Source organism: Sapajus apella, unplaced genomic scaffold, assembly GCF_009761245.1.
Source record: "Sapajus apella isolate SASKATOON/1434 unplaced genomic scaffold, GSC_monkey_1.0 scaffold4, whole genome shotgun sequence".
Taxonomy (NCBI): domain Eukaryota; kingdom Metazoa; phylum Chordata; class Mammalia; order Primates; family Cebidae; genus Sapajus; species Sapajus apella.
Window position 1 is genome coordinate 30,269,781 of NW_022436944.1, and position 13,362 is coordinate 30,283,142.

Genomic DNA, 13,362 nt, shown 5'->3' on the forward strand with positions numbered 1-13,362 from the left:
CTGAAGTGTGAAATTTTATCAAAATAAAATGTAACCCAAAATAACACAGGCAGGAATGAGTGGAGGTGTCAATAGGACAAGCAGCATTAGTAAGCAATTAATTAAGCAATAAAGATCTGAAAGTCACTGAAGACCAGCCCTTTGAAACAAAAATTAAAGGCCGGGCGTGGCGGCTCACTCCTGTTATCCCAGCACTTTGGGAGGCAAAAGCAGTCCAATCACTTGAGTCCAGGAGTTCAAGACAAGCCTGGGAACATAGCAAAAACCCACCTCTACAAAAAAAAATACCAAAAAAAAGTAGCCAGGTGTGGTGGTGAATGACTGTGGTCCCAGCTATTCAGGAGGCTGAACCAGTGAAATGATCACTTGAACCCAGGGGGCTGAGGTTGCAGTGAACAGAGATCATGCCACTGCATTCCAGCCTAAGCAACTGAGACCCTTGTCTCAAAAAAAATAAATATTTAAAAACAAACAAACAAAAAAACCACTCCTCCAGATCCATAAAGATGTATTAAACTAAATGATATTCTAAAATCCAGTCAAGCTCTAAAATGTGGTGGTTTATCACCACATCTCTGAGGGATGCTTTTTTGTTTCTCAAAAGGAATGACTTCCAGGTCTAACCTGCTTAGGCCAAGCCACCCATACAAGTAAACCTGCAGAGCAAGGATGACAAGAGTAGCTGGCCTGATTAGAAACAATGTCTGCCTGTCTCCTTCCTTTCTAACCCTGGAAATGTTGCCAATTTCTGTCTACAGTAACTCTCTGCCTCATCCCAATCTCTCTTATCTCTCACAAATACACTTTACACATCATGTAGCACATTATTTTAGGTTTCTTTTCATTTCTTTCTCTCATAATTTCAGTCTGTAAATAAGCAAAGCGGTATCAGTAATGAGACTTACCAAATGTTTCTGAATGATAGGATCTGGGGTGATTTTATTCTTCTTTGCACTATGGCTTGGACTTTATATAATAATCCTGTAGTGTTTTAACCAAAAAATAAAAAAGGTGTCTTTTTTTTTTTTTTTTTAAATAAAGATGGGGTTTCACCATGTTGGCCAGGCTGGTCTTGAACTCCTGACCTCAAGTGATCCGCACACCTCAGCCTCCCAAAGTGCTGGGATTACAGGCATGAGCCACCAAGCCCGGCTTAAAGGTATGATATTTTAAAAAAATTCTAATTCTAGCAAATCAGTTCATTTTAACTTTTCATATTTCCTCTCCCTAGCTTTCAAAATATATATATATTTTCAAGTCCTTTTCCCTTATGATCTTTAACTGTAATTTCCCCTATGAGTGGCCCTGTTAGAAAAAATGAAAACCCTCTCTTCCCACTCTCTTACTTTTCATCCCACCCCTAAGTCACACAGGAAGGACCCACAGAACAGAGACAATGCAGCAGAGAATAATGAGGAGAGCTGGAGAAGCTCTGACCAGGCCATGGTTTAGAGAACATTAAGCCCTGTATTTTCTTATTCTCTATTCTCTATTAACAGGTTTCTCACCAGAAAGATGTCTGCATAGCCAGCCAAAGACTCCACTCCCTCTTGGATCCGTGCTCCCCCAGAGTCATTCAGCCCAATCACTGGAGCCCCCACCGTTATGGCCTGGTCCATGATCTGAGACAGCAGAGAAATTTTGTGTTGAGACAAACATTCTTGATATAAAAACAGCATTCACAAAGTACCAGAGTTTTCTGGAAAATGTTCTATGTGCATTTTTCAAAACAGGAGGCAGTAACACTGGTTTCACCCCCCATTATGATTGGGCACCTTCATGGAAGACAAAGGGCCAGATATTTAAAAGGCTGATTAAAGCCCCCACATACACAAGAGCCAAAACACTTCCCATTAGCAGGGGATAAAACAATTCATGGCAACCATTTCTAGAATCACAGGCTCACATTGTAATGTCTTCCAGCAGCCAGTTTTGTTCACAGGTACTACTTTGAAAGAACTTACAGTAGACAGAATGGCAAAGTTATATTTTCATGAAAGCAGATGTTGACCCATCTGTTAATCTGAAGGCAGGCCCAGGCCTGCTTTTACTTCTAATGTGACAGATTTTCCTCGTAAGTTAGTAGTTCTGACAGCATAATAAGCAACATTCCTACAGCCCTTGACAGTTTAAAAAGTACTTTCACTTCCACTACCTCATTTACCCATCATAACAGAGGCAGTAAAAAGAAAAAAATTACAAAGGTTTAAAAGTTAAGTGATTGACCCAAGGTCTCAGGAGTAATGCATGACAGGACCATGTCTACAATCCAGATATTCCAATTACTAATAGCTCCAACTTTAATTCCAAAATTCTCTAAATATTATTTATCCTTTTATTCTTCTCCAGAGCATCTAATCTCTAGCAGTGGTTTTTAATTATCAGCATGCAATCCTCACAGTTCTTTAACTTCTAACACCTGGCCCCTCCACTTAAACAAGAGGTTCTCCATCTGGGATCCTCAGAATCCCAAGGGGTCTGTAAATGGATTTCAGGGGGTCCATGAACTTAAATGGGAAAAAAATTTACATCTTTATCTTTACTAACTCCAGCTGATTGTTAACTTTTTTTTCATTATGAATATAGGCAATGAGCTTCAGTAGTATTAGAAATATCTGTGCCTTTGTCATTATTAGAAGCCACAGATATTTTTAAGTGCCATTAAAGTTGTTGCAGATATCCTATACTATTTTTACCTTTGACTACTTTGAAATTACAGTAGTTATCAGATCTATTGCTAAATCTTGTCATTAAATGCCTTAACAAGGAAGCACATATATAAATGTGGTGTTTTAAAAACATTTTTAATCCTTTAAAATCCTACAAATTTTATTTTAGGCATGTAAAAACAGGAAGGTCCAGGCTTTGCCAGCCCATGGAAGAGATCCATGGTACAAAAAATGTTATGCACCCCTTCACGTGGGTACCACATCTTGTATACCTCTGCCCTACCCCAAGTACCTAGCTCAGTGTTTTGTATCCCAAGGATACTCAATGAGCACTATCTAATTGAGGAAAGCAATGGACTGAATTTCAGTATTACTTACTTTGCAGATCTTTTGGGCATGTGCTCCTGACAGACTGCCTCCAAAAACTGTAAAATCCTAAAAAGAAAATACAAATCAGCAAGTCAAATATAGTAACGGGCTAGAGATGAAAACCCAGTAGGAGAAAGAAATAGAAAATTCACAGATAAAAGTTTTTAAGCCAGGCATGGTGGTTCACGCCTGTAATCCCAACACTTTGAGAGGCCAAGGCAGGTGGATGGCTTGAGTCCAAGAGTTTGAGACCTGCCTGGGCGACATGGCAAAAGCCTGTATCTATAAAAAATACAGAAAAATGTTAGTGGGGTATGGTGGCACATGCCTGGAGTCCCAGCTACTTGAGAGGCTGAGGCAGAAGGACTGCTTGAGGCCAAGAGACAGAGGCTTCAAGGAATCGAGATAGCACCATTGCATTCCAGAGCAAGACCCTGTCTTTAAAAAAGTTGGCTGGGTGCAGTGGCTCAAACCTGTAATCCCAGCACTTTGAGAGGCCACAGCAGGTGGATCACTTGAGGTCAGGAGTTCCAGACCAGCCTGGCCAACATGGTGGAACCCTGTCTCTACTAAAACATAAAAATGAGCTGCATGTGGTGGTGCACACCTGTAATCCCAGCTACTCGGGAGGCTGAGGCAGGAGAATCACTTGAACTAGATCGCACCACTGCACTCTAGCCTGGGCAACAGAGGGAGACTACATTAAAAAAAAATTTTTTTTGAAGAATTTTCAGAAGTTTAAAAAAATTAGAAAAAAAAATCTGATTTATACATTATTCCATATAATAAAATATCTTGAAGTTCATGAATTGTCAAGAGCAAAAAAGCTAGTCTTTGCTGTACAAAAATGATTTGCAAGTTAAAAAAAGATAAAGAAAAAAATGATTTGCAGCTCTGAAGGAAAATCTATCATACAGAATGAACTCTAATATCAGATTCTATGGATGTCAAACAGTCAAGCACTTCTATTTTTAGAAAATATTTACTGTTTTATTATTTGTTTTGAGACAGGGTCTCACTGTTGCCCAGGCTGGAGCACAGTGGTATAATCTTGGCTCACTGTATCCTCTGCCTCCCAGGTTAATGCAATTCTCCTGCCTCAGCCTCCTGAGTAGCTGGGATTACAGGCACGTGTCATCATGCCCAGCTTTGTATTTTTAGTAGAGATGAGGTTTCACCATGTTGCCCAGGCTCATCTCAAACTTCTGGCCTCAAGTGATCCACCTCCCTCGGCCTCCCAAAATGTTGGGATTACAAGCGTGAGCCATCACACCTACCTGTTTTAAAAAGGAAGGTTAAAAAACAAGAATCAGAGCTCTCATGGCTTCTTCTGCTTATGGACCTTCATTATGTTCAGATGTAAAGGGCTTATTGTGGGCATAACCTCCTTCCTAAAACCCCTTCAAAAAGACATTTGGGACTTAATTTGCCATAAGAATAAAAAGAAGGAGGCAACAGCACAGGAAAGATTAAACAAATCTGAGGGGAACTGAAGGCACAAGAAAATACCTGATTTGGAGGGAGAGAATGGAAGCTTACACACCTGCAGTGCGAGTAATCAAGGAGGGAACAACCCAGGAACCATGGAAAGTGGAGGTGAGGAGGGGGCTGAAAACAAGACTAATTGAAGTCTATGTTAGAAGCAGTTAGACCCCACAGGGCCCCTCCTTCACGTTGAGAGGAGAGAGGTTTGTTCTCTAAAGGAAGTTAACCAGAAGGGTTCTAAACTCACAACTTCTAGCCTAAAAGGAGGAAAGGTGAGGCTGAAAACACGCAAGATTAGGACACTATACACTGAATGAGGGAGTGCTGGCCCCTCTTTTCTCTCCTCCTAGAATACACCAACAGCCAATTATCAAGCAAGGGACTGAGGAGACTCCCCCAGAAGAACAGAAGCTCCCCAGAAAAATATACCTACAGATATTAACATCTCAGAGATCACTATAAAAAAAAAAAAACTAGCTCATCACTCCCTACCCCCACTATCCTTCTGGGCCTGTCTCAATTGCCCCACTGTCCCTAAAGCTTTCCACAACCCTGGATGTGATTTTCCCTTGTCTTGGGTCCACAACATTTGTCTGGAACCTCTCACTCCATCTTCTCTGTAGTCACATCTGTTCTGTGCCATTGTGCCTATAAAATGATTCACTTCTTCAGAGTGAGAACTCTTGTCTGGGTCATCTCCACCTACTCCTTACTCCCACCCTACCACATGAGCATAAGAGGTGCTCAAAAGTATGAATTCAGTGAATTTTTCCATCTGCTTAATAGTGGTCAGTGAATACCATGTCCAGAAAACATAACTTTCTTTGTTCTACCCCTCTTTTCAATGGTTCCTTCTGTACAAGTTTTTCTCAGCTCTCACAAATTGCACAAAAGAAAGAAATGTGATTCCTTCTATTTCAGCATTTGGTAGACCGATTTATAACAGTTTTAAAACATTTCAAGGGCAATTTTAGTAAACGCATACTGTCTATGATAGATTTTAAATTAACCAAATGTAATTATTTTTTATTTTTTTTATTTTTTGAGATGCAGTCTAGCTCTGTTTCCCAGGCTAGAGTACAGTAGCCCAATCTCAGTTCACTGCAACCTCCATCTCCTGGGTTCAAAGGATTCTCCTGCCTCAGACTCCCAAGTAACCGGGATTACAGATCTCCACCACACCTGGCTAATTTTTCTGTTTTTAGTAGAGATGGGGTTTCACCATGTTGGTCAGGCTGGTCTCAGACTCCTGACCTCAGATGATCCACTCGTCTCAGCCTCTCAAAGTACTGGGATCACAGGCATGAGCCACCGAACCCAGCCAACTTTAGTATCAAACTTTAGGTCTGTAAAAGGACCTAAATATTTTAAATTATATGCATTTCCACCTCTGGGAAAAAGCAAAATCCAAAATAGTACACAACACATTCTGTGTTAATTTGTTATAGCAGTAATAGGGAACTAACGCAAATTCAGTGCCTTGAAACAACACAGATGTATTATCTTAGGGTTCCATAGTTTAGAAGTGCTACATAGGATTGACTGGGCTAAAATTAAGGTTGGCAGGGCTGCGCTCCTTTCTGGAGGCTCCGGGGTAAATGTATTTTCTTGCCTTTATCAACTCCTAGAGACCATGAGCACTCCTTTGCTGATGGTCCCCTTCTCCCATCCTCAAAGCCAGGTACTGCACGTCAAGTCCTCCTCACATCACATCCTTCTGAGCTCCTCTTCTATCGCCCTCTTCCACTTTTAAGGGCCCTGTAATTATATTGGCCCCACCTGGATAAACCAAGCTGCTCTCCCTATTGTAAAGTCAGCTAACAACCTTCATTCCCTTTTGCATGTAAAATAACATTGATAGCTTTGGCTATGTGTGTGAACAAACTATCTATCTTGAGGCAGCCTGATAAAAGTTTTCTGAGGCGGGGCTCGATGGCTCACGCCTGTAATCCCAGCACTTTGGGAGGCCAAGGCTGGCGGATCACCTGAGGTTGAGAGTTCAAGACCAGCCTGACCAACGTGGAGAAACTCCATCTCTACTGAAAATAAACAGAATTAGTGGTGGCACATGCCTGTAATCCCAGCTACTCGGGAGGTTGAGGCAGGAGAATCGCTTGAACCCAGGAGGCGAATGTTGCAGTGAGCCGAGATGGCACCATTGCACTCCAGCCTAGACAACAAGAGTAAACTCTGTCCCAAAAAAAAAAAAAGCTTTCTGAACATGAACATATTCATGAAAGCCCAACACTCAGGGAGACTCTGGTTTTGAGAGTCAAGTCCCCTTTGCCAGGCTGCACCCACTGCACTCTCTAGTCCACACAGACTGCCCAGAACACAGATGCCCTCCAAGCACACACCCAACCCTCTCAAGAGGAATCTCATTCATTTGGAATAAATTCCTGATTCCTGGGTTAATTTTGTACAAGGCTAGTGCCCAGTAATCCTCTCCAAAACAGACTAAGAACTGTTTTTTTTTTTTTTTTTTTTTTAGGGGACGGAGTTTCGCTCGTTACCCAGGCTGGAGTGCAATGGTGCGATCTCGGCTCACCGCAACCTCCGCCTCCTGGGTTCAGGCAATTCTCCTGCCTCAGCCTCCTGAGTAGCTGCGATTACAGGCACGCGCCACCATGCCCAGCTAATTTTTTGTATTTTTTAGTAGAGACGGGGTTTCACCGTGTTGACCAGGATGGTGCCGATCTCTTGACCTCGTGATCCACCTGCCTCGGCCTCCCAAAGTGCTGGCATTACAGGCTTGAGCCACCGCGCCCGGCCCAGGACTCTTCTTAAGGAGAAAAAAAAAAAAAAAAGTATAATATTCTGGACATATGCACTGAAAAACAAAGCAAATCCCTCATTTGCCCCAAACTACAAGCAAGTTTTCATTCCCCAAGATTGGTTTCTTTCACATATTTTGTTTTTGGCTCTGCCCTCCAAGAAAGTTCAGACTAACAGAGTTATGAAATACCTGACTGAAGACATAAACCAATCTTCCATTGATTCGGCCCCGTCCAGTGACCACGCTGTCTCCAGGAAACTACCAGAAAAATGCAAAAACAAAGGTTAAAAAATCCAAATACTTTTTTTAATGAATTTGGCCACTATGCCTCAAAGACAAAAACAAACAAAACCCAAATTCCTAAAACTTTAATATGAACAAGGGACATGCAGGAATCCCAGCCCATTTTCCCAGTTCTACAACAGCAAACATCGGGCTACTACTTCATCAACAGGAGTGAAGGACACTGTCACCTTAGGCCTTAGCTACTCTCCTAAAAGCAAAATAATCAAGACCCCAGGGCCACCACTTCTCTATGCTTATGCGAAGGAGGACGTATGAAGAAACATGAGGCAGGGTACAGTGTTTCATGCCTGTAGTCTCAGCACTTTGGGAGGTTGAAGCGGGTGGACTGCTTGAGGCCAGGAGTTCAAGGCTAGCCTGACCAACATGGTAAAAGCCTGTCTCTACTAAAAATACAAAAATTAGCTGGGCATGGTATCTGCAGTGCTTCTACAGAGGACTTCAGATAAAAGCCTTACAGATTTATTATTATTCTAGTGGGTAGGCCAGCTTAGCCACACCTAGAAAGTGTTCGGACCACTATTTGAACCAATACCTTATGCTTATCAGCAGCCATTCCAAAATCTGCACATCTGTGTTCCACAAACATGTCGCTCTCAACAAAGCTGCCAGGGTCCAGCAAGAGACTGATCCGCTCCCTGGCTGTTAGCTTTCCCTACAATAGAATAAAGATCATTCAGTAATGTCATCACAGACAATTTAGTAGGCAAAGCAAGGGCTGTTCACAGGAGGGCCTGAAGCGCAGATTTTGTTGTTCATCCCAATGCAAATGCCTCCGTTCTGTCCAACCTGCCCAGGGCAGATACGTGTTATTAGCAAACATTAGATGACATGGAAATCAGGGCAGACAGTGTGCTCCAGAAGCCATCCAACTATGGAAGATGAATAAGGAAATAGGGGGAGGAAAAGGTAGAGACAAGTGGGAATAAGGAGAACCTGACCCTGGAACATAGTAACTAGTTCCGCAAATACTTCCTAGAGACCTAAAGAGCCATAAAAAGAAGAATGCAGAAGCAGGTGGTAGAAACTAAAGCAGGCTCAGTGAAGGATCTGAGACAGGTTCTTTCCAGGGAGACCTACAGAAGCACACCTCACCTCACCAGGGTCCCTGCTGTTCCCAGCTCCCACCTCAAGGACACACTACTTCTTGGTTTTTCTCCTGCCTCCTTTGTGGGCTTCTTTTTCCTACTATCCTGTCCCGATTAGGGATCCCACACCTGATAGTGACACTATGACACAGAGATGACGCCACATCAGGAAGTGACTGAGCAGAAGGGGAGTGGGACACAAAATGCTAAAGAGCTCACTACAGAAGAGTTTTAAAATGCTTCTTTGAGGAGATGAGGTCGAAGCTCTCAATCTACCAAGAGCCTCGGTCGGGCACGGTGGCCCCCATCTGTAAACCCAGCACTGATTAAAAGTAAGAGACAGCTGAACCCTCATGTGGCCATTCATAAACGTCCCTATTTAGAGAACAAGTGATTGTGCTACCTTTGCACAGTCAGGATACCTTGGCCGTTGAACATATGTCACTGGGCAGGCAGTGCCTCTAATACTGGTAATGCTAGAGGTGAGAGGCTGAGACAAGCATCACTTGAGCCCAGGAGTTTAAGACCAGCTGGGCAACACGGCGAAACCTGGTCTTTACTGAAAAATACAAAAATTAGCTGGGAGTAGTGGCACCTGGTGTAGCCCCAGCTACCTGTGGGGATGAGGCCAGAGGATCACCTGAGTCCAGGAGGTTAAGGCTGCAGTGAGCCATGATCTTTCCACTACACTCCAGCCTGGGCAACAGAGTGAGATCATGGTTTGTTTTTTTTAAAGAAGAGCCTTCACTGCTTGGGCTCCCAAGCTATCAGCCCAAGGCAAATACCCTAGCCTAACGTCCTCTGTCCTCCTCCCCCCAACTCCCGCCCCAAACATACACACACCTCAAATTGGCTATTATTTCCCCCTTAGAAAGTAGCCGAAGCTACTGAGGTTGCGTTTAAAAAAACAAAAACCAGGCAATCCTGTACACTGTCATGTAAAGTAGAATAAGTTTTCAGGAAAGCAATTTAGCAATATATATACAGATTTTTAAAATATATTTATACTGGCCAGGCTCGGTGGCTTATGCCCATAATCCCAGCACTTTGAGAGGCTGAGGCTGGTGGATCACCTGAGGTTTGGAGTTCAAGACCGCCTGACCAACATGAAGAAACCCTGTTTCTACTAAAAATACAAAAAAAAAAAATTAGCCAGGCATGGTGGCATATGCCTGTAATCCGAGCTACTAAGGAGACTGAGGCAGAAAAATCGCTTGAACCCAGGAAGTGGAGATTGCAGTGAGCCAAGATCATGCCATTGCACTCCAGACTGGGCAACAAGAACAAAACTGTCTCAAAAAATATATATATATAGATTTTTTAATATATATACATACATATATATATGTATATACATATATATATACATATATATATATACATATATATGTGTGTATATATATATGTATATATATATATATATATTTATACTGACCAGGCACTGTGGCTCACACCTGCAATCCCAGCACTGTGGGAGGCCAAGGTGGGAGGACTGCTTAAGCCCAGGATTTGAGACCAGCCTGGGCAAAAAAGCGAGACCCTATCTCTACCAAAAAAAAAATTAGCTGGAAAAGAGGCTGAAGTGGGAGGATCACTGGAGCCCAGCCAGGAGGTTGAGGATGCCATGATTCCACTGCCTTCCAGGCTGGGTGACAGAATAAGAGCCTGTCTCAAAAACAAACAAACAAAAATTCTGTAATCCCAGCACTTTGGGAGGCTGAAGTGGGCGGATCACCTGAGGTCAGGAGTTCGAGACCAACCTGGCCAACATGGTGAAACCCCATCTCTACTAAAAATACAAAAATTAGCCAGGTGTGGTGGTACATGCCTGTAATCCCAGCTACTTGGGAGGCTGAGGCAGGAGAATCACTTGAACCTGGGAGGCAGAGGTTGCAGTGAGCCAAGATCTCATCATTGCACTCCAGCCTGGGCAACAAAAGCAAAATTCCATCTCAAAAATTAAAAAGGGGTAGAGGAGGGGGTTCATATCAAATCTGCCTCCTAAGTCAACTTTGGCAAAAGAAAAACAGCTTCAGGAGGCTTCATCTAAACCCAGTAGGATCTACCTGGGAAAAGGCTGGGCAATGTTCCACGGAAGAATTGACCAATACATCCCAACAGAAAGACTGTACGGAACACAGACAGGCCTTTCCAGAGAATGATCTAACATCTCCCTCAGCCCTAACATAGCACCCCCGGGGGAGAGAGAGAAAGCACTAGCACCACAAACCATCAACCAAATTTACATTTCTCTCCCAAGTCTCAAAAGGAACCTTCAGGCCCTTGTCAAATGCGAATTTATGACATCGGAATCCACACTAGACTTAAATATAGAGCTGTTCAAATCTCCTCACCTTAAGACCCCATCCCTCCCCCAGTTCCTCCCCCATGGTTGTGAGTTGTGCCTGAGAACCCTTTACCTACAAGAGTTTCACTTCCAGCCAGGCGCAGTGGCTCACGTCTGTAATCCTAGCACTTTGGGAGGCTGAGGTGGGTGGATCACCTGAGGTCAGGAGTTCAAGACCATCATGGTGAAACCCCATCTTAAAAAAAAAAAAAAAACAGTTTCACTTCTACACCTTCCTGTTGGTTCTGTAATTCGTTCAGCACAACGGTCCAGACTCACCCACGAGTCATGGACACATTGTGCAAGCCTGGTTTCAAGTCAGGGGTCACCTCTCCAAAACCAGCCACCCAGCTTTTCTCTGGAGGCCAGCTGCGATTCTCACTTCAAAACCCAGGCGGTGGGTGGTAGTGCCTCCGTTGCTCAGTTCAGTCAAACATCGAGAATGGCCTGCGCACTCCCAGAAAGGCCACCTGCTTCCGACACGTGCCTCTGCTACCCACCAAGGGGAGGCACGCTAAGGCCCTGAAGAGGTTGACCGGGCATTCTGCGGACAGAAGTTCCACAAGTTCCCTGCACGCACACATCCCCCAACTCATGTTAGTGGAGTTTGACCAAGTTCAACTTTCCTGCTTCCACAATGGAGAAAGAATCTACCATCATTCTGTCATGGGGCACGAGAAGAATATGTACATCTTTTTTACTGAATGTCTATGGTCTAACGATACGCTTATGCGGGAAGAATTATTATTAAATTGGCCCACAGAGATTTAATAAGTTGCCCAAAACTTTATATTAAGTGGTGAGCTGGCTGGAGACCAGCCATTTCCATCTAAATCCCAAGAGTTAAACAGTGTGAAAAAGCACACAAGTGCTTCTGCTGGTTATAGCCGCCTCCACGCGAAACGCTACAGGTTTTCAAGGTGAACACTCTCGCCCCCGCCCCTCCAGGAGCCGTGCGGATTTGCAGGGAGACCTTGGGCGCCGCGAGCCGGGCACGCTGATAGGTCGCGGGCGCCAGGGGCGGGACTCACTCGCTTGTGCTGCGCGTCAATACGGCGTTGGCCTCCTCCTAGTAGCGCGCTTCGGCGCTTGTTCTCAATGCGCTCGTCAACAGAGGTGGGCTGGCTGCAAAGGCTGCGGACCGCCGCGCGGAGACCGCTCGCCAGAACGCTGAGTCTTGCCCCGGCCGCAGCCACCCGTAGTGCCGCCGCCATTTTACTGTGCCAGCGCGTCCCCTACCGGCGCACCTGAGTACGCATGTGCATAAAGCGTGGTCACTGCGCTTGCGCAGCATCGGCTGTAGGGAACCTAGAGGCTGGACTACAGAGCCTGTTTGGGAGTGAGACGTGAGAGTTCGAGACCCGAGGCCGCCCTAGGAGAGTCATGCAGAGAAAAAGTATAGGGCCTGCCTGGCTGCACAAAAGAGGGACATAGTCCATGCTCTTCTCTGACCACCTAGACCCTTAACTTTGTCGTCCTCCTTCCTGCAGAAAATGACATTATAAGATTTAACCAATATGTATTAAGCATTGTGCCAGGTATTGCTTTTTGCACTTACCATGCACTAGCATATTATCTGGTTTTCACAGATGAGGTAAATGAAGCACAGAGTGGTGAGTGATTTGATCAAGAAGCAAGACTGAGGCTGAGGTAGGTTAGCCCAGGATCCCAAGACCAGCCTGAGCAATATAATGAGAGACCCCACCTCTACAAAAAATGTGAAAATTAGCTGGGTATGGCAGCTTACACCTGTTGCCCCAGCTACTCAGGAGGATAAGGCGGGAGCAACGCTTGAGCCCCGGATGTCAAGGCTGCAGTGAGTCATGATTGCATCACTGCACTCCAGCCTGAGCAAAACCCATCTCAAAAAAAAAAAAAAAAAAAAAAGCCAAGACAGGCAGTGTGGTTGGATTCAAACTCAGAGGCATACCATTAATGTGTGCCAGATAATAAGCACAGGACCCTAAACCTCTAATCAGTAGTTCTCAAAGTATGAATCCCATTAAAGAAAAAAATTATGACAATTATTCATGTTTAAGAATAAGGCATTGCTATCCAGAAAGTTAAAAAAATTTTTAAATTTTAAAAAAAAGAATGATTCTCCTTTAGAAAGAAAGAAGAAAAAAAAAAAAAAAGAATGATAAGGCAAACTTTATTCAGGCCCAATCTGACAGAGGTAGGGATAGAGTTTTGCAGTGTGGGAATTTATAGCTAAAGGGCAGTGTGTGGAAGTCAGTGGATGGAAAATTACTAAGAGGAAACATGGGGCGGGACCTGGCTAAATCGACCTAACCTGCCAAAGGCAGGCCAGGATAATCAAACATC

At 44.0% G+C, this 13,362-nt stretch overlaps 1 protein-coding gene across 1 annotated transcript in view; it reads right to left on the reverse strand.

Moving 5' to 3' along the window:
• Positions 1-12,316, reverse strand: part of PCCB (propionyl-CoA carboxylase subunit beta) — a 78,229-nt gene extending 65,913 nt beyond the window's left edge. Inside the window, exons 1-5 of the mRNA XM_032265714.1 lie at positions 12,069-12,316; positions 8,138-8,257; positions 7,489-7,557; positions 3,048-3,104; positions 1,509-1,622 (exon numbers count right to left, since the gene is read on the reverse strand). Of these exons, the coding sequence (XP_032121605.1) occupies positions 1,509-1,622; positions 3,048-3,104; positions 7,489-7,557; positions 8,138-8,257; positions 12,069-12,251 (543 nt within the window). The 5' untranslated portion in view covers positions 12,252-12,316. The remainder of the gene's footprint in view (positions 1-1,508; positions 1,623-3,047; positions 3,105-7,488; positions 7,558-8,137; positions 8,258-12,068) is intronic.
• Between the last annotated feature and the right edge of the window lie 1,046 nt (positions 12,317-13,362).